Below are 21,638 nucleotides of genomic sequence, written 5' to 3'. Positions count from 1 at the left end.
GATTTTCCCAGTAGTAAAATAACTGTTGTCCCCTAGCTTCAAGGAGCAACTTCAAAGAATGTCTAACTTCTAAATCCGCCCATGTGGCTCTGTTAGCACTGCTTGGGCTAATGTACAGGAAGAAAGAGGTAGGTGGTCTGGAGGTTGCCCAGCAGCATACTGAGTAAAGAAGACAGATGTGTTCACAAGCTGCTTGATGGGAGAAAAACAGAAGTCAAGGGGTTTTTTCCTGGTCTAGAGAAAGCTGCTCAAAGCACTTTCTGAAAAATCTGTTGGCAGATTGTCTGTATTTCCCACAAAACTGCAGAGAAGACTTTTGTGCAGATTTCTCTGTGTCATTAACTGTGAAAGTACTGTCAGTTCTAAAACAAAAATAATTGTCTTATGAAAAGTTTATGATTTCCCTCACTTCCCTTTGCAATATGCACATCCTGGAAAGGCACTTACACTGAAATAAAAATGCCAAACCAGACTATATATCTTGGTTCTGCTCTATGTTCACACTTAATCTGCCCACACTTTATGTTTACTTGATGTTAAAAAAATAGTTTATTCCAAAATTCCTTAGTTTCTCATTTTTGGGTTCACAATTCTTCCCATATAGCTAATCAAAATTGATCATATTCTTCTAGTTCTTTTTTTTAACCATCCATTTATTCTAAAACATATAATCAAAGCAGGAATTCAAAGAACTTACAATTGTATCTGTGTCCAAACTTTAATTTTACTTCCTCTCCAATTGCCTGAGGAAAGCAATCATGTGCTGGGCAGAAGATGAAAGTTTATAATAAATGCCTGTATTTTGAAACTTGTGGGGGGTGGGGGAAAAGTCACTTGGCTTTCACTTAAAACATGTGATAATCAGATTAACCCTGAAGTGTATTTTGTGTGTAAATGCATCTTGGGTAGGAATGGGGAAGGATATTGGAGCACTGTACCAGAAGTCAGCAGTGAAGCATTCCTGGCAGAGGGGAAGGAATTTCTTTCACACCCAGGAGTTTGGAGGGGTCAGAGAGAGCATTCCATGCACTGAAGCATAACACGAACGCTCTCCTGCTCTGTCACTATGCTGCTATTTGCCATGGGTTTTCTGCTGGTCATCCTTCAGCCATCCACGGGACAGTTCCCCCGAGTCTGTGCAAACACCCAAAGTTTGCTGAGGAAGGAGTGCTGTCCCCCCTGGGATGGAGATGGATCCCCTTGTGGGGAGCTTTCCAGCAGAGGGTCCTGCCAGAACATCCTTCTCTCTCAGGCTCCACTAGGACCACAATTCCCTTTTTCAGGTGTGGATGACAGAGAGGACTGGCCCTCTGTATTTTACAACCGGACATGTAGATGTGAAGGCAACTTCATGGGATTCAACTGTGGAGAGTGCAAGTTTGGTTTCTCAGGGCTCAACTGCATGGAAAGGCAACTGAGAACAAGAAGAAACATCTTCCAGCTCACTATCAGTGAGAAGAACAAATTTCTTGCTTACCTTAACTTGGCAAAGAACATCCCTAGCCAGGACTACGTTATTGCTACCGGCACGTATACTCAGATGAACAATGGCTCCAACCCATGTTCAGAGACATCAATGTGTACGATCTCTTTGTGTGGATGCATTATTACGCCTCTCGAGACACACTCTTAGGTGGGTCCAATGTGTGGCGGGACATTGATTTTGCCCATGAAGCCCCTGGTTTTCTGCCTTGGCATCGGGCCTTTCTGCTGATGTGGGAACGTCAGATCCAGAAGATAACGGCTGATGAGAACTTCACCATCCCCTACTGGGACTGGCGAGATGCAGAGGACTGTGGGGTTTGCACTGATGAATACATGGGTGGCAGACATCCCACCAACCCTAATTTACTCAGCCTAGCATCAATTTTCTCCTCGTGGCAGGTAAGAACAGGCCAAGGGAAGGGGAAGAGAATTATCCCATCCAATGTTAGGCACTTAGGTGAGGTGCACAAGATGGGAGCTTAGCCACGCTACATTCCCTTAGATGTTCTTAGAGAGAAAGTAAGCAATACCAGAAAACAAATCAGATTTTATGTGGACATAATGTTCATTTATAACTATTCATTTGTCTCTTTGTCTTATTTCTTTCTCATTGTAGGATTTAGGTTGCTTAATTAAGAACCCGAAGGTAAAATGGAAGGAGGAAAATTATGCCTTTGTATCCAAACATGGCCTTTAGCAGGTTAAATAGGCTTGGGTCTTGTGCAGCAGTCAGGTCAGAAAAAGCAGGACTTACGTACAAAAATTTCTAGCACAAACCATTGCAAAACAATGGATGACAGAGTGATAGAAATTGAAGTACAGGGTTTTCTCTAACCCTCTCCCAGTGAATTCCTCCATCCAAGAGTTAAAAACTATCAAATTAAATTAATCTGCTTTCAACTTTAAACAAACAAACAAGTAAACTAAATCTTTAGAGCACAGAAGAACCAGCTGTGTAATTCACATCAGTTAAAAAAAATGTAAGAAATAATCTCTGTTGCTCAAAGGAATTAAGAGGTAAATACAATAGTGATTCCTGCAACTTAAAAGCACTGTAGCTGTAAAACAAATTAGCTGTAAAACAAGGTGAAATTGCATATATACATAAGTGATAAAGGTCTTATATAGCTGAACTATAGTGTGCTGTTCTAACACTGAGAGCTTCTAGATTTTTTTGTCTCTTGCTTATTACTGCTACATCACCTAAAATACAGTGACAAAGGTTTATTAGCGTCGATAGACACACTCCATCATGACAATAGCAACAGTTGCTTCTGGCACTGAAGTCTATGATTATGCTGTCTAAATCTATCCTTGTTCTATTTATTTCTGTAGCAACAGCCCAAATGAAGATTGGGCAGTTTCAGTGATTTAAAGGAAAGAGACACAAATTCAAGTAGCTCTGGGATATTCTGGCATTACAAAACAGCAGCCAACTGGGCTAACTGGGCTAGTTGTGCTGTATTTAGTCTTGCTTTGTACTCTCTGAATAATACAGGCCATGTATATACCTCGAAATTCAAGCAGAACTATTCAAAAGAGCTATTTTAGGCTATTGTCTGGCATGCCTTTTTCTCCCCCAAACAGGTGCTTTTCAGGAACCTTTCCCAGGAGAATGTTTGCATACAGACAACACGTTTGGGACACTAAAATGATTTTACTAACATAGGCATGGATTATTTTATGTCGTTTGTCCTCAGTGCCTGGGAAATTTCCTGGGCACATTTAATTTACCAGAGTAGGCATAGTCACAAAATAGATACAGGTACAAACACGTATTTTCATCCCATTTTCTAAGATTCTGCTCATTTCTAACAACTTGAATCTGGATGAACTCTACTAACTTAATTAGATTGCATTATCAGAAAGAAGTGGTTCTGATGCTGTCTGCACTGAGCTGAATAAATGGCTGTGTGACAAAGGTACAAGTGTTAGAGTGAATTAAATGAAACCAGAATTGCATGGGTTACATGTGTCAAGTGGAGCTATAAATACAGTATATTGGATGAGCAACCAAGTTAGGAGGAGGCAGGTAGTACAAAGGAATCAGCAAGTTACTAGCAGTTGGAGGTGTCAGTTGTGTTTAGCTCATTTTTTTTCCAAAGGTTTTATTAATCCTATCGAGATACTTAAGATTTTCCCATCCTGGTAATAAGTACCCAGAAAATTTATGAGTAGCAGTTAATAAATTTTTGAAACAGTCGGTTTTATAACTTCTCACTAATATTCTGAAAATAAAGAATTTGTTATGAAACAAGTTGCTTTAAATGATATTTTTCTATAACTTTGATGAGTACAATAGTAAAAATATGTACTATGCTTAAAACATGTTCAGTGTCACTGTATGTACCTGAGAGTACCTAAGTCCTTTGCTGAAGTTTTCCAAGTAATTTCTGAAAATGTTTACCACCTATGTTTTTCAGCCACTTTTGGAAATGTTACTCTTTTATCAAACTTTCCAAAATAAGCCCATGATAACTTTACCTTTAAAGGATATTAGCCCACTTTAACATCTTCTATCCATGTATAGCTCTATTGTCTTATCTAGAGAAAGAATAAAAAGATGGAACAGATCTGCATTTTCAGTCAGTGTTGGGGTAAAGGTAAAATAGACACTGATATTTCTTTATTAGCTTTGAATCCAAATTTAAACAATTGCTTAGTAGAGAATAGCAGTCAATACAGTTCCTTCAAGTAGCACAAAGTAAGAGACCAGAATATCACTCCAGAAAATCAAAAGGGAACAAAAATAACCTTAGCTTAAACCGGAAAAGAGCCACAGATCTGCTTCAGAATACACTGATTATCCAAGCTCTGTGGCTAAACAGCATGAGTGGAAAAAAACCAAAAAGAGTAGGATCCAGAAATGTGAAGGAATTTAGGTTTTAACAAGCATTCGAAATAAAAAGAGGGCAAGTGAAATCAATAATATGGTATCCTTTTTAGAATTTTAAGTGTCTTTCCAAAGCACAACAAAACAATGCCTGCTATGTTAGGAAATGGTTATAGATTTATTTTAAAAAAAGGTAAAGCGTCTATTTGCAGCAGCATCCCTTTCTTTTTTTAATCTCAAAGAAAGGAGAAAATACTTTATTCCACTGAGGAGTTGCCATGGCAACATGGATACCCATGGATACATGCTGAAATTCTTGCTTTCACCTTAGTTTTTCTTCAACATGCTGCTGTTATCACTTAGCTGAGTGAATTATCCATCCACAATTTTCTCAGGTTTGTCATTTAAGTGACACTTCTTATTCCTGCATCTTTTTTACCAGCAAGACTATCAGGAACCTTTACTGGTTTTGTTTGGTTGCCTCATGTGGTAGCATATGTGGGAAGGGTTTTTTCATGTTTTCAAGTACTTGTTTGTGATGATTCAAGTGTTGCATTCAGCATTAGGACTGCATGAGACATACTAATGTTTTACCAATTTTTGCAATTCCAGGTTGAATTAACAGAAAACTATATGGGAATTGGAGACCTTTCATGACATTGTCAATATTTTTTTTGTTTTGTTTTAGTGCCCTTTTCTACAATTATTCAAGATAATTGATTTGCTAAAAAAAAAAAAAATCTGGTTGCAAATGTCCCTGCCTATGGCAGGGGGTTGGATTGGCTGACCTTTAAAGGTCCCTTCCAACCAAAACTGTTCTTGATTCTAAATAGTAGGAGGTGAAATTCTTCTCTCCTCTGTACAGAACTAATTTCGAGAAATAACTGAAGTCAGTGGAGTTGCAAATATAAAAATCCTCTGCAAATAAAGCAGAATCTTTCTGCTGGTAGTTAACATTAGAGTTTGGGAATCCCCATGGTGTGCTAGACATAAGATGAAGAAAATAAAGCTGGAGAATATAAGTGCTGTTTTAGTTTTCTAGTGTGATACAGAGGCAACACCACCAACTTCAGCTCCTTGTATTTTGTCTCTCCTAAGACCTGAGAGAAGCAATTGCATAATGTGGAGAGCTGGTTGCTCTTGGATGTGTTGGTGTAAGCCTGCAGCCAATTCTTTGTTGCAAGAAAGAACTGGAAAATTTCCCTTAGCACTTCGTTTCATATCACCCTGCAGAACCACTTACACTAAAACAAAGCTACTACAAAAGAGAAATAAGTTACACAAATAGAAAATTGATATAATGCTCCAGACTAATAGTGACAGCACTTTAGATCCATTATGTGAAATTATGACTTCATAAGAAATATGAAATTCACTATTCAGAATCAGTTTTTTAATTCTAAGCAGAGTTTATCAGGGACCTGTATTGCTGAATACAATTGCTGTATTGAATAGTCTGACAGCATCATTTGAAGCATTATTTTACATCCATCTTAAAAAACTGCAGGAAATTTTTAAAAATACTAACACCAGAAGCCAGCACTTCTTGGTACTTAAATCAACCAAAAAATCCATCTGCTTGTGGACACCTGAGGATCACATGAACTCGATGACTTATTTTTATTGCAACTTAATAGGTTTTGGTGCCAACTACAGGCTGTACATTAAAAAGCAACAGCCCAAATGGAGCAAGTAGCTGTAAAGGAAGAGTTTATGAAGATTAGTCTCTAATGATATGCTTCCATGGATTATAAATTTGGAACATTTCCTGTTAGAAAGAGGTACCTCTTCACATGCCACCTCAGTACCACAGTGCTGGGTTATCGGGATCTGTGCACAGCAGGAGCAGCCTCTCAGCTATCCTCAGCCTCTCTATGTCCCTTTAATTCACTGTCCACAGGATCACGAGTGGATGACAGTGGAGTTTGGTCTGTGCTTGCTTGGCCATTCGCTAGTGTACAGCCATGCTTGCCATGTAATGAGTCATGTAATATAAAAGATAAATAATAACACTTTCAGAGCTGTATAAATTAGTAACTAATGAATTACATAAAAATTGAGTTTTGTTAATAATTAGTAGAAAAAGAAGCCTACCATCTCTTGTAGAGATGTGTGAGTGATTTCATGGCAGACATTGAGACAGCAGCAGTTGGAGACAGCTGGAGAGCAGGGAATCATGGTCTGTCAAACCAATAAATGTTAATGAATACTTCAGCAGTAATTGTTAACAGAGTTTTCTACTCCAGCCAAGCACCATTTTGAGGTGCTGAATGGGGTATAGGTTACCCCTCAGTTCTGGGCTGCCTCCAAGTAAAAAGATGAAACTCAACCAGCTTTTACTGAAGGCTGAGAAAATACCTTGAAGGGCCCGGGTTTGTTTCAGTGCTGTCACTTCATGTTTGTCTCACTTCTTTTTAGCTTGAGTTTCACAGCTCCTCCAGTTAATGAATGTGCTGTAAGGGAAAGAAAGATAATTATCTTATCCTTGCACAAGATGTTTCTTAGAATTTCTTCAAATCTTTGCTTTCCAAATTTTCTTCTTTTTGTTCAGTCCTCTGCCTGTTTTACCTTTCTATTCCTGCCAATATTCAGCACTACATGAAGAATCAGATACAAATATGCAGAATAGATCCAGCATCTTTCAGGCTCCACCTATAAAAGCAAGGTCCCAAAATACGGTTTCTTCTGTTGCAGGTTATCTGGAGTCCAGATTCATGTAGGACAAAAAAGAGCATAGACATGTGTCAAGGAAGGCCATGAAGTGCCCACATCACATGTCTGTGTCTGGCATACATCGGCAAGTCAAGTGGTTGCTCTAGCTTTAGTCTGAAGTGGTTCTTTTCTGCTGTTTAATCTGGAACACAACACTATGAAAATATGCTGATACAGTTTCTGGAGGGGAGCAGATCTCTGCTCAGTGATCTCAGGAGAGAAGCAGAGCAAGGGATCAGTTATAAAGGAGCAGAGGTGTGAACAAGCCCTTTGAGCAGCTGTGCTGCCCCAACAAACTGAGGAATTTCAGATCACTTTGTAATTTCAATAACACAGAAAATCTCCTTTTTACAAGTGTTCAGGCACGTATTATTGAATTGTACAGTATTCAATAGTACTGAATGCCCCTGAGATCTAATAAGCAAAAAATAACCCCAAGGAATTTGTCACAAACCCCTCCACAGTATTAAATTTAAAAACAGCAGAGAAAGGACTGAACATCACTGAAGACTCCTGTAATGCATTTCACTTTATTTTGTCACGGGGGTTTATCTGTGCAAGCAGTTGCAAAGCAAAAGGCAAAAGGATTTCCCATTTGCCAAAGGTGTGAGACAGTAGCCTTTACAGTCTGTTTTCTAAGAGACACTCCAAAGACCTGTGCTCAAGATCTTCACTGCAATGCACAGAAGAATATTTTTTGCTGGGTGCTACAAGGTCCAGATGCAATACTGCATATTCTGGACTGCCATCTACTGGCATTTGGTCTGCTCTGCTTACATAAGCTTTTCTTCTGAGTATCTTCCTAAGTTTCCCTGGAGCTGGCAAATTTGTGAAGGCAGATGCAGTTGTAATTTAAACTTTGTCCAAGGTGAACTGAGAAATTTGCTCAGGACAGTTCTGAAAGGGAACAGAAAATCATATTTTAAACCAACATCTTTCTAGTAGAAAGCATTCCTGCTGAACAAAAAGAAGGCAATGGTGTGACCTATTTTATCTATGCTGTATGCAGATTATATTCAGAAAGAACTATTTGACTGATCTGTGTTATGTTATCACTTACACTTATCACTTAAAAGAGCAAGTTATAGCTTCAGGATAGACCCATAATTAATATCACTTAAGTTAAATCGTACTGGAAAAGTATCCTTGTTAATTTTATGACCAGATCTTAATTTCTGGTTCAGAAAAAAAATAGCAGAAGGTTACAGACAAGCATTTTCATTCCTGCTGCTTATGTTGGCATTTCTTGACTGTGACTTACCAACTGCCTTGTAGCACCTGGCTTTTGTTTAGGATGAATTTGATTAGTCAGACAGTTAAGGAGGGCTACACTGAGACATAAATGAAAAAAAAATAGAACTCTAACAATTTATAAGCCTCATGACATTAACGGTTACATTAAATCCCACTGAAATGGATAATAGAACAAAGAGGGAAAGTTCCTTTATTTAGAGATATATTTGAGCACATCTTTAAGATTCCCTGTCTGAATACCTGAGAACCCAGTGTTGAAGACAGCATGTGATTCCTTTTTTAAGACACAATGGGGATATATCCCCAGGGCTGTTGGAAAAGGATGAAAGATAGGAGATGGCAGGGCAGAGAACCCAGAAGATATGAACCTAGATAGAGCCCATAGGAGAGAAAGCTAAATAGAAAATCCACATATAGGTAGTTTCTGAGTCAAGTCACAACTGGGAAACAGGTTGAGCTTCACTAACCAAGGCACATTTGCCTTCTTCACTAGTGCACTTCTAGGGACACGGGATGGTGCATTTTATAAACAAAGAAATTACTAGAGGATCTTCTGAATCATATCATCTCTTTTCCTTCTAATGGCAATAAACTCTCTCAGTAATACAAATAAATCATAAAAACAACACTGTATCTATGTTTTGTGTTTATAACTGTAGGTCTCTCCCTGCCACTACCCCTCGCTTATTGGTGGGGATTCTTAGAAGATCCTTAGAGGCAGAGTCCTGACTTCAATTCCTTTTAGATGTACAATCTTGACCCACTTGGCGAGCTTCTGGGGGTCATGTACACGTGAAACTCTCTGTTGGACAACTACCTACAGCCTGCAAGGGCACCTCAGTAGCTTTAACAAACTAGGGCAGATTTCAGCTAATAGAGCAGTCTTGGGAATAAATTTCTCTGATAAGCTTCCTTATCTACCGCAAAAAAGATGAGAATAGTTTTTTCATATTCATATTCATAGAAATTTTATCATTTAAGAACTCCAGATTCTTAAGAACTCTGTGTTATATCATCATCTTCATCAAACATTTTCTGTGAAATTTTTGTCAAATCACTTAGAAAAAGGATTCATTTCATCTCCTTCTACTTATTCAATAGTTCAGCAGCAAAGCAACTTGCCTTTGTCTCTGTCTTCAGAGGCACGTCCATGCCCAGGGTGCAATTCATCCCATGCTAATATAGAGCAGAGCATCAAGTCGAACACTTAATTTTGCTCCCCTTGCTAACTGCAGTCCAGAGACAGTTTCTACATTGATTTTTTTACTCATTTTATTTTACTGACTAAGTCAATGAAGACAGTCAGGCACCCCTAGAGGTAAGTACATCTCACCTACCAGACATCTGGTATGGAGGCTAAATCACACTCAGAAGACTCCTCTCTCTCCTGACTGCAGAGGTCATCCTAAAGTGTTACTTCAATCTGGCAATTTGTACATGGCTAGTACCAGTGAAATGAATCTCCCACTCACTTCCTTCGTTAACAGAGGATCTCATACTCTTCCACTTCATTCAAAACAGAGATGGTTGTTTTCACTCATCTTCTTGCCGTTGTTCTGGTCCATGAATAGAACTATACCTTCAGGATAAAAGAAGTTGAGGTTTCACTTAGGCTTTTCTCCCTATGATGTCTCACTCACTAATGAGACCTGTTCTTTCTCCACACAAACTTCTCATTAACCACATCTATTACTTCCTAACAGCAGAGTCCTGTGTTTTGAAGGGATTTCTGGTGGTTTAAAGTTTTACTTGTTTTGGTGTTTTTTTCAGAAGAAAAGCAAAACAATAGACAGTGAGGTTTTTTCAGAGCCTTAGCTTCACCTGCTAGGGATACAGAACAACTTGTTGTTCTGTTTTTGAGCCGCTATTGCTCTGTTTCATTTACATATACCCACCAACTCTACCAATATACACTCCCACTAAACTCTCAATCTCATTTTCTGCTTGTCATTGTGTCATTATGTTTTTCACCATCCTCCATCCTGACTCCATGTCAGGCAAGTTCTGAATATAAAGTAGAAATAGAGTTAGTCCTTGTAATAATTCCCTGTAGTTTTATTGTACCAGAATATGGAAAAAAAAAAATCCTGCTCTCATTTTGATCATTTCTCTGGCCAAGCAGGGAATGCTGTGAGAGCTACAAGAAAAACCTCATGGTGATTAGAAGACCCACATCATTAGGTTACAAATATTACTATGCCTTAAAAAGATATTGAGCAGCATCTTAGTGGAACTTACAGTCTGTGTGGACACTTTTAACCTATGACAAATGTGAAGGAGTTTAACTCAGATAAAATTAGTTGACTACCATTTGAAGTTACGTTGAACTATCTTGCTCTACCAGGAGCCTCAAACTGGACTGACGGCTTCTACAGATCATCTGAAATAATGACTTGTTATGCCATTGTAACTGGACTTTGCCTGTGAACTGAGAAAACTTATGTCCATTATGCTGGATTCGGACAGTTTTTTATATCTGTATCCATCTCTCTGTTTAAGATCCTTTCCTAATACCCATTACTACAGTATTTCAGTTGGTGGTATCTGTTCATCTACAGAACATTTCTAGAAAGTACGGCAGTAACTTTTTCCATTTTGTACATGTAGCATCATTGAGATAGTGAAAGTAAGCTGACATTAGACTGACAAAGCACAGACAGATATTTTCATAATAAAAGATTTTTTTCATATTTCAAGTCAACAATTCCTCCTTACTGTGGGAGAAAAATCTGTGATTATGGCTTTGTTCAGTAGTCTGTTGAAGCCAAAGAGCCTCCATTTAGCAGTTGCAGCAGCAATTCAACTCTGCATCCTGCTACATTGGTATGGTAACACCGAATTTAGCCTCAGTGAGTTTTCAAGAGCATAAATGAGGTTTGATGACTTAGTCCATGGGTAGTTTCAGATACAGACTAGTGTATTGCCTTCAAAACATTGCACTGTAGTAGAGGGGTGTTTTCTAAGAAATACACCAGCTTATATTAAAATCATACAGAAAAACAATATAAAAATAATATATATTCTTGAAACAAACTTATTATAGTATACATTTTCTTTGCTCTTAAAAAAGTCAATCAAAGTATCTCTTTTGTTTTTATATTTTTCATTGCAACTCTTCTAATAGAAAGTGTTTTATACAGGTAATTTGTACTCAGTCTGAAGATTACAACAGCCAACAGGCTTTGTGCAATGCCACAAGCGAGGGGCCTATAAGGCGAAATCCTGGGAACAACGATAATCAAGGACCCCAAGGCTCCCATCCTCAGCTGATGTTGAATTTTGCTGTCACTGACTCAGTATGAATCTGGATCCATGGTAAAATGGCCCAATTACAGTTTCCGAAACACTCTGGAAGGTAACATGTTTCATTCTATTATGCCATTTCCATCTCTAACTTGATTCTCTCTAGGGCTAGAATCTTTAAACTCTGGGTACGTTGACTGACTCCATGAAGAAACTCAAAAAGAAAGAAAAAGTTATGCTTTCATCTGGAATAGCAACAGAAAGAACCACATTAAAGGCATTTGATAATAAACTATAAACTATAGAATAGATCAGACACTAAATCGATCTGTTAGGAGATACTGTATCCTGCTACAGTCAGCACCAGGCACAGCAAAAATATACACCACTGCAGAAAAGGAGGTCATTTAATAATCTGCTTGTGCATAACCATGCACAACCATGACCATGTCAAAGGTTTGCCCGGGAATTCACAGTCTTCCAGGGACCAGGCTGGACGACAAGGGTGAAAGAGGATGCTGACAGTTGGCATGTTATATTTACATCCTTCCACTGTGAACTCCATAGCAGACTTCTCCCTAAACTCTGAGGAACAGGGATTATTATAAATTAGCCCTCAACACTGACCCTTAGTATAATTTCCAAGATAATTTAGTTATCTTAATTATATAACTATGCACCTGTTTTGAATTTTCCTAATTTACTAGTAAACAGTTCTTTACTGAAAGAAATTCTCAATTATCTGACTACTAAACTCTTTTGAATCTGGTAAAATTGCTAATAAGCAAGGATAACATATTGTACATTTATAATAAATATTTCTACAGCAACATATATCAGCTGAATCTAATATGATCTACTTTTGATGTCCCAGAGATTTTGGCTTGCAAGGAACTCTATAAGGGCATAACAATGCAATATAGGAGTAGGAGTGAGGATAAGAAAAGTGCCATGAAGATGATCAGAGGGATGGAGCAACTCTCCTATGGAGACAGGCTGAGAGAGCTGAATTGTTCAGACTGGAGAGTGAAGGCTTCAGGAGATCTTATGCAGCCGTCCAGTACCTTAAGGAGGCTTATAAAAAGGAAGGAGAGGGATTTTTATATAGGCAAATAATGACAGGACAAGGGGCAATGGTTTTAAACTGAAAGAGTGAAGGTTTAGATTAGATGTTAGGAAGGAATTCTTACTCAGAAAATGGTGAGGCACTGGAAACAGGTTGCCCAGAGAGATGTAGATGCCCCATCTCTGGAAGTGTTAAAAGTTAGGAGTGGATGGGGCCCTGAGCAACTTGATTCTAGTGGGTGGCATCCCTGTCCATGGCCAGAGGAGTTGAAACAAGATGATCTTTAAGGTCCCTTCCAACCCCAACCATTCTATAATTCTAAGAAAGCAAAGCTTTTGATACATCCAGTCTTAGTCATAATGTTGTGTGGAATGCCACAAAGCTTTCATGGGAAAAGTGAACCAGTTTCTTTCTAAAAAGGCCAGAAATTTGGAACTTGCCTGCTTCAGCCAAGGAAGAATCTAGACAATATTTGATTCCATCTCTGGACATAGCTGTGCTTTCTGTCCTTGAAAAGGGAAACAACATGAAATAGGGGAAGAAAAAGGTGACATAATTAAGTAGAGGTCCCTTACATTTTATTCCATAAGTATGTGAACAAATGCAAAGAGTGGAGTAGAAGGAATAGAGAAAGAAAAGGAATTTAAGTAATAAGTAATGAGATTCTGAGAGTCTACCATCATATTACTGATATTGTAAGCAAAAGTATGACACAGTCTTTTTATTTTATTTTTTTAACCTGAATTATTTCAACACTCATCTTTACACACAGGAACACAAACGTTTTTGTCAACTAACTTATTTAGCTAACAGGATACTGAACTGCCATTTGAAGTCAAGAATTCATGGCTAATGTTGAAAAAGATGGTGAAAAGTTTTAAACAAATTTTACTGCCAAAACCCCCCTCATATTGTATTAGCTACTTTCTTACAAATGACCTTTTAATTTTTTGTTGTGTACAGATGCCAAGCTAAATTGACCACTTAATTTATTGTGTCAGGGCCCATTTCTGCATTACAGTATTCTTACAAACCTGTTAACACTTTATAGTTCCTAACATTTTGTTCCTTTTCTAAACCAAAAGCTTTTTAGTCCTTCTTTACTTACTTGCACAATTTTGTGCTGATACACCTAAGGTCAAATTCTAATCTCTTTTAGATCCAAAGAAAATCCAAAGTAAGTCCTTTGACTTTATTAAATTACTCTGGGTATGTGAAAGGTGATTGGAACCAAGCCAGCAGCTGTAATTTAGTAGTTCCTGAGTTACACCAATGTTAGATTTACTCCTCGGTTTCAGTTCTGTAATGGAAAACACCTGTGTTCACATAGGAGATTCCCCTTCTGGGCAAAACTTTATGCCCTTCCATTCTTCAGTGTACTGGAACAAAGACTAAAACTTTTATTCCTTCAAAAGTGGTAAGTATCAGCACGTTATGAGCAGATCACAACAACACAGGCTGAATCTCTGTTTGACTAACATAAAATGCTACTACAGAGACAGAATTATGACAGTGAAGAATTTATGTCACAACAGTCATAAACAGCAAAGGTCAGTGTTGTTCAGTAAAACAACACCCCTATGAGGTCGAGCACATGAGTTGTCCTCTCACTCTGGGGCAGGCCAGATTCTGCGTTGAATGAAAAACAGATTAAAAACGGTTTGCACTTTGCCCCTGGAAGCAATTATTTTAAATAGGATTTGTTAATTCATAGCCCTACTGGGGAACAGTGTTGGCTTCAGTGGAAACGTCATGGATACAAGAGAACAGAAAATAAGCCTAGTTTAAAAACCATCAGGTAAGATCAGAAATGGAATAGCTACTGCAGATTAAATAGTTTGGATTCTTTGTTCAGTTCAGTTTTGGCATGACATCTTGAATGCTAACTTCCTAAGACTAAGAGATGGCTGAAAAACTTAGAATTTCTTTTTCTTTATGAACAGATTCTACAGTTGAAACTAGTTTATTCATGGCAACTTCAAATGAAAATCAGTGCCTTCTAGTTTGCACAAAGTGCAAAAGAACATTAAAAAATATTCTTCAACTCTACATCACTTTCATTATGCATGAATTAACTCATGACAAATGGTATCAAGCCAAGCCATGTCATAGCATTCCTTTGTCTGTCACAATTATGTATTGTTACTGCTATTCTGTCATGAAATAATGGAATAAAACATCAAACATTTCAAATGTAATTTCATTCTAATAGGACATTTTCCTTTTTTTTTTTTTCTGAAATGAGAGATTTTGATCTGGAAATCTTTCCTCAGTATTTTCACAGTGATCCATACAGCTAATGAAGAAAGGTTTCTCAAAATGAGTTTGCCAACAGAAAACTTCTAATTGAAAAAGTTTCTGTCTACAGCCAACATTCCTCACCCAGCTTGAACCTCAAACTCTAGGTAAATTTATGCTGCACACTGAGAAAGTGCTGTCAAGTTGCGAAGAGTCACTACTAGAGAACTAGAAAGACTATTCACCACAGACCACATTGAAACTCTACAAGAGTAATTTTAAGAAAAAAAGTGGATCGTGACATGGTCTAAATTAGAAAATCACAAACTTCATTTACTCTAGTCCCCTAGATCAAATTCTGTGGATCTTGTAGCTACCTCACTCTGGAGGGATTACAGTAGTAACACTGCTTAAGAAAATATGTACGATCTAACCCTGAAAAGTTTTCTGTGAATTGCCAATGGTAGAAAAAACTCATGAACATAAGCTAGAAGAACATTACTAACTTTAAGATCTGCAAGGATACGGCCTTAAAAATTCTCATATTTTCCCTCCTATTTTTAAAGTAGATGCATCTATCTGACCTGAGCTTCTCTAAAATGTGAAAACTTTATTAAAGAAAAAATCATACCCAGGGAGAATGGGACTAAGTATATATTCCAGTTGCACTTGGATAGAGAAACATAGAATTTAGGTTGGAAAAGACCTTTAAAATCAATAAGTCCAACCATAAACCTAACATTACCAAGTCCACCACTAAATGATAAAGTCATAGAATTGTTAAGACTGGAAATGACTTCTAAGATCACCAAGTCCAATGGTTAACCTGCCATTTTCACTATTAAACTGTATTCCCAACGCCATATCCACGTTTTTTAAAGACTTCCAGGGATGGTGTTTCGACCACTTCTCTGGACAGCCTGTTCCAATGCCAGACCACTCTTTTGTGAAGAAATGTTTCCTAAACTCTCATCAAAATCTCCTCTGAGGCAACTTGAGGTTGTTTCTTCTTGTCCTGTTGCTTGTAACCATGCAAGAAGAGACCAACTCTCTCTTTGTTTCGGCCTTCTTTCAGGTAGTTGTAGAGAGTGAGAAGTTCCTCCCTGAGCTTCCTTTTTTCCAGACAAACACTCCTACCTCCCATGTTCAAACACCCATGTTCAGCTGCTGTTAACCAGCACCTCAAGTTCCTTTTTCGTTGGGCAGCTTTCCAGCCACTCTTCCCCAATCCTGCAGCACTCATGTTGTGAACCAGCACTTCACCTGGTTGCACTTCATACAAATGTCCTCAACCCATCAATACAGCCTGTCCAGATCTCTCTGCAGAGCCTTCCTTGAGTCCAGAGAAGGACAACAAAGGTGGTGAAGGTCTGGAGACGAGTGTTATGAAGAGCAGCTGAGAGAGCTGGAAGTGTTTAGAGGCTCGGGGGTGATCTTATCACTCTCTACATCTGAAAGAAGGTGGTAATCGGGTGGGGATCAGCCTCTTCTCCCAGGCAATTAGGGGCAGGATGAGAAGACATAGTCTTAAGCTGCACCAGGGAAGGTTTAGGTTTGACATTAGGTGGAATTTCTTCACAGAAGGGTTATTAAACATTGGAATGGGATGCCAAGGGAGATGGTGGAGTCACCATCCCTGAAGGTGTTTGAGGAAAGACTGGACATGGCACTTAGTGCCATGATCTAGTTGACATGGTGGTGTTAGGTCATAGATTGGACTTGACAACCTCAGAGGTCTTTTCCAATCTAATTGAGATTCTGTGTTTCTGTGATTCCTGCCCTCCAGGAGATGAACACTCCTGTCCAACTTGTTGCTGTCCGCAAACTGACTGAGGGTGCATTCAGTCCCCTCAACATGCAACATACAAAGCAGAATTTGACCTTTAAAGTACCAGCTGTCCTTACCACTGGCCTAGAAAGTCATACAAAACTAAATTTATTTTGTAAGAAAAAGGTTTTGCAGTTAAGAAAACCACCTGCAAACTATTATGAATATCTAACTGATGTTAGGCATGCCATAGATGTTAAGTAGTTCCCTAAGATAATCAAAGGAGATAGGATTTTTGGAATGGTTCCTCTGTTTTTGTGGCACTGAATGGTGCCAATGCTCTCCAAGCTCTGCATACCTACTAAGTGCAGTTACAGTGCTTCAGCCAGTGGTTAATGAGCAACTGAGGAAAACACTACCTGCTTTCAACACATAAAGCTCTGCACTTGACTGTGCATGGAGTTCTGTGGTCTCTACTAGTAGATGGTAAATCTACAGTTAATATAATTAAATACTCTATTAAAAGACATACACTTAACCTAATTGCATGTTCTGTGAGAACCACCTATAAACCAACCTAAAATCTGTCAGGCAGCCTTAATTTTGAGTCGCATCTCCTATAGTAGAGTTTGGTCTCAATTCCCACCTAATTTAATTCAGCCTGGCCCAGTGAAGCTACTTCAAATCCACTGAATCACCATTGCTGATTAACAGTGTTATAAGCAGGAGCAGAATCAGGTTTATGAACCCCTAAAACTGTGATTTTTCTCTTGTTGAAATCACCGGGGAAACTTCACTTCAGTGATGTATGCCCTGATAGCTATTTCTAATACACCATAATTAAACAAGGGTTTAAAAGGATCTCTGAATGTTACAGCTTCCTATACTGTCCAGATGATTTAGTGGCTCACTGCAGTCTCCTCCACCCATTACTCAGCCGCTCTCCCTTCCTTTTTTTTTTGCTACTGTCACTGGTTCCCATCATGTCCTTACATGAGATACTGTATTTTAGTAGCCTGGAAAAAAACCCTGACATCCCACACTCCAAGGTAGTTTAATGACGTAATAGTGAGTGCAATCAGTTCACAGAAGGACTGAGGAGGTGCAGTTTATGCATGGGAGAGGAAGGAACAGCATGAGGCAAGACAGGTGGAGAAAGAAGAGTTCCCCTATCTAGAGACAGGGAGCTCTTATTTCAGCTCACCTGCTTGTATATCTGTAGTCTCACATCTGCTATAGAGGTGATTTTACTGCAGCTACCTCATCAAAGTTTTCTGTATTCTGAAAAAAATTGTAAAGTTTTCACGTATGCATTTTAGGTGACTCCATCCCTTTTCAATAGTATGTCATCCTTCATAGCTGATTCTACCTAAGTCTTTTAAAAAGAGCAAAGAATAAGATCTAAGTTAATAAAATACAGTGACACCACACTGCAGCCGTATTCCTGCTAACTTTACAGTTTATAAAAAGTTTTGTAACAAGAGATCTGATATTAGAACTTCTCATGTGCAGGGATAAATGTGACATCACCTTTGTCATGACTGGATGCACTCCAACTATCTGGGAGCCAGAGGGTGGGGTTACTAAAGCTGTCACAGTTACAGAGATTTTGATTATTAAAATAAATTGCTTGTGTGCAGATGTTCCATGAAAAGCTAACCAGAGCCAAAATGAATATTCTGTGTTTTTTTATGAATTATTAGATCGTTTGCAATGCATTAAGAAATTTAAGAAGAATCCCAACTCTAATACAAAACATCGAGCCTTCTGCCTAGACCCTGAATAAATTTTATCTTCCCTTAAACATATTTGTAAGGTGTTGGGATATAAGTGGAAGAATTGCTTCAGAATAATATACAGATATATCATATTTTGTTAATATTCACAGAAATTTCCTAGTATTGCTACATTGACTGATCCCAATGACCATGTGCTCTGGCCATCAGCAAAGAAAGCCAAAGTTGTTGTCATTGGTTTCTAGGAGTTCTGGACAGCCTGTCAATATAAATTGTTCTTCATAAGTAATATTTTATTCTGCTGATCCCCTGATTTGATAGCTAGGTAACATAACATTTACCATGATTCAAATTTCTGTGGGCCCTATTCTGTCTTTGAGAACTTCTGTCCTTTGCTCTCAATAATCCTGGTCCACATCCGATGTACTCAAAATCTGCAGTTATCTGTTTCTCTTTGTTTCCTACATCCAGATTCACTCCTACAATTTTCATAACAAGCCAACTTTACTTCCTCCAACTGTCCTAATTATGTTTTCAACTCTGTCTTCCTAATTATGGGAAGCAGAGGGGCAGGCATTGATCTCTTCTCTGTGGTAACCAGTGACAGGACCCGAAGGAATGCCCTGAAGTTGTGTCAGAGGAGGTTTAGGTTGGATATTAGAAAGAGGTTTCTCACCCAGAGAGTGGTTGGGTACTGGAACAGGCTCCCCAGGGAAGTGGTCACAGCACCAAGCCTGATGGAGTGTTTGGATGATACTCTCAGGCACATGGTGTGACTCTTGGGGATGGTCCTGTTCAGGGCCAAGAGTTGGACTTGATGATCCTTGTGGGTCCCTTCCAACTCAGCATATTCTGTGATTCTGTGATTTCTCAAAGCTTTGTCATAATATTAGAATCAGAAAGATGGATGGTTAGTATGGTATGCTGGTTTCTAGGTGCCATAGTTATGATCTGATTCTTATTATAAATATCAGTGATTTATGTCAGATGCTCTTCCCTTGTTTGAAAAAATTAACTACAAGACAAAGCTCAGTAGGGAATTTAGATTGACAAAGAAATGCAATCATTTCACACAGAAGATCAGAGTCCTAGCTGGGTCTGAAAGTCAGGTTTCCTTACTCATAAGGCAAACTCTAGCCACATGTCAATTAATACTTTGTGTGACTCCAAGAGGAACAAGTGCAGAGCAAACCATTCGGTACTGTGGACCTGAATTTCACATTACACATGAGAGTTTTGAAAGGGAAGGGGTTCTTTCATAGTAGCTGTAGTTCAGTCCCCCAATAGTTGGCACATTTTAGATATCCTCCAAAAGGAATCCAGGTTTGCAAAGTCAGAAATTGCCTTATGATGTGAGTCACAGCATGAATAGAAGAACTGTTGGGAGAATCACTTCAAAAGTATGTTATAAATTCTCATTCTTAGTCCAAATAAGTAAATAAAGAAAGTGTTCAAAGTCTGTGAGGAATTTCACAAAGATAAAAGCTAAGATCTTTCCTTCCCTGCCTTGTATACCTAATAACTGCAACAATATTGGAAAAGCACTGAAGATCACACAATGACCGTATTGTTCACAGCCCTTTTTATTTGATTATTAAATTGGGAAGATGTCTTAGTGTGACTCCACTGCGCTCCTCATCCTACAGCTTATGGAAATTGTGAGAGGAATACATCTTCAGGAACCAAATAAAAGAGGTAGATCAGAGAGGTTTTGTGTCATGACTTAAATAGCAGAACTAGCATTAGGTTGGAAATAGATTGGGAGGACAACATATGTTTCTGCTCTTTCTCTCTGAGAAAATTCCAAAGAAGGATCAGATCGTTGAGTTGACTTTACTAGGAGTCCTTAGAAGTAGGGAGGAAGCTTGGCTGTTGGGACACTGAGTGGAGCTACCAACATCAGAGCTGAGGAATGGACAGGCTACCAAGGTAAAAACTAATGGAGAGACTCATCTTCCAGTATTTCCTCTTTGGGAGTTTGGGTCTTCTCAAAACCCATCTTTTAAGTTCCTCCAAATAACAGCAATCTACAGACTTCTGACCTGTAAGTCTGACTGTGAAAGATTATTGATTACTTACCAAATCCTCCTGTAAATGTTGGATTATAGTTTGTAGTGTGTGAGTCCTATCAATAAAAGGACATAGTCATAGAGACAAACATTAATCAATAAACGAGTATATTGTGGGATAAAATAGCCTGTTTTATCTTAGCAACCTGTAAGTATAGAGATCCAAAATGAAAATAAAGTGAATAGATTTTCTCAACATAAATAAATGTATGCACCTAAATATCTATAGGGATTATGTTGCCTTTTAACATCCAGACAAAATGGACAAAGAAATTTAAAAATATAAAGCAATTTAGCAGTACATTTGCTGACATGCTGCATTAGCTACATGGCAGGAGTTTTAATTTAGCTTATTCTAATTTCATCTTTGCTATGCCTTTGAAATATATTAACACTCCTTACATGTTTTCCTAAGCTCTTGTCTAAAAAGTTGAATGTAAATGAAGGGAAAGTAGGTACTTTGATCTTCACTGTTACTGGAAAAAGAATATACACATAGTCATATCAGCATATGATTTCCTCTTGAATCTACAGGCTTTGCTGATCCACAGACTGCAATATCAAACCCATCGCAAAGTGGTTTGCATAATGCACTTCACATCTACATGAATGGCTCCATGTCCCAAGTACAAGGCTCTGCAAATGATCCTATCTTTTTACTACACCACGCATTTGTTGACAGGTAGGTTTAATTCTTCTTAGTAAACCTAATTCATTTTGTGGGGGTTTTTTACAGTATGATTTTCACAGGTATTTTAGTACAAACATGTTACATGCCTTTACATGCACAACATTTTCAGACATGTAGTATTGAGCTCTGCTATTATTTGAAAGCACGTGTCACTCCTAACCTGACTGTATGTTCGCTGGATTAAATATAACTTGACAAGTTGACAAATGCATTCAGCTTTTATTAACAAGGTAAAAATAGTTCTTCAATGATGTCATAATGATTAATATATATGGATGTGTATGTCAGGAAGTTTGGATCAAAAGTTAGTGACTCATTGAAATACAACTATAATCGGAGCAATTCCTTTACATTCTAAATGTCAGAGCTGTTTTAATTTCTATTCCATAAGGAAAATCCAAGCCTACCGTTCATAAATGAAGAAGAAAAAATACATATTTCAGTGTGACAATCAAAACTGTGACTGTCTCTTGATGAAAGAGAAGAGTACAGCTGTGCAGAATTAAAGAAAGAAAACATAAGGATATCATGGTTATTATATAA

At 38.2% G+C, this 21,638-nt stretch overlaps 1 protein-coding gene across 1 annotated transcript in view; it reads left to right on the top strand.

Annotated features, from left to right (window-relative positions):
* Window positions 1–1,054: 1,054 nt before the first annotated feature.
* Window positions 1,055–21,638, top strand: part of TYR (tyrosinase) — a 54,440-nt gene continuing 33,856 nt past the window's right edge. The window contains 6 exon segments of the mRNA XM_032679425.1: window positions 1,055–1,559; window positions 1,562–1,884; window positions 11,425–11,518; window positions 11,521–11,565; window positions 11,568–11,639; window positions 20,939–21,086. Of these exon segments, the coding sequence (XP_032535316.1) occupies window positions 1,067–1,559; window positions 1,562–1,884; window positions 11,425–11,518; window positions 11,521–11,565; window positions 11,568–11,639; window positions 20,939–21,086 (1,175 nt within the window). The 5' untranslated portion in view covers window positions 1,055–1,066.

This window comes from Chiroxiphia lanceolata, chromosome 2, assembly GCF_009829145.1.
Source record: "Chiroxiphia lanceolata isolate bChiLan1 chromosome 2, bChiLan1.pri, whole genome shotgun sequence".
NCBI classification, from domain to species: Eukaryota; Metazoa; Chordata; class Aves; order Passeriformes; family Pipridae; genus Chiroxiphia; species Chiroxiphia lanceolata.
This window is presented reverse-complemented; position numbering and strand designations above follow the sequence as displayed.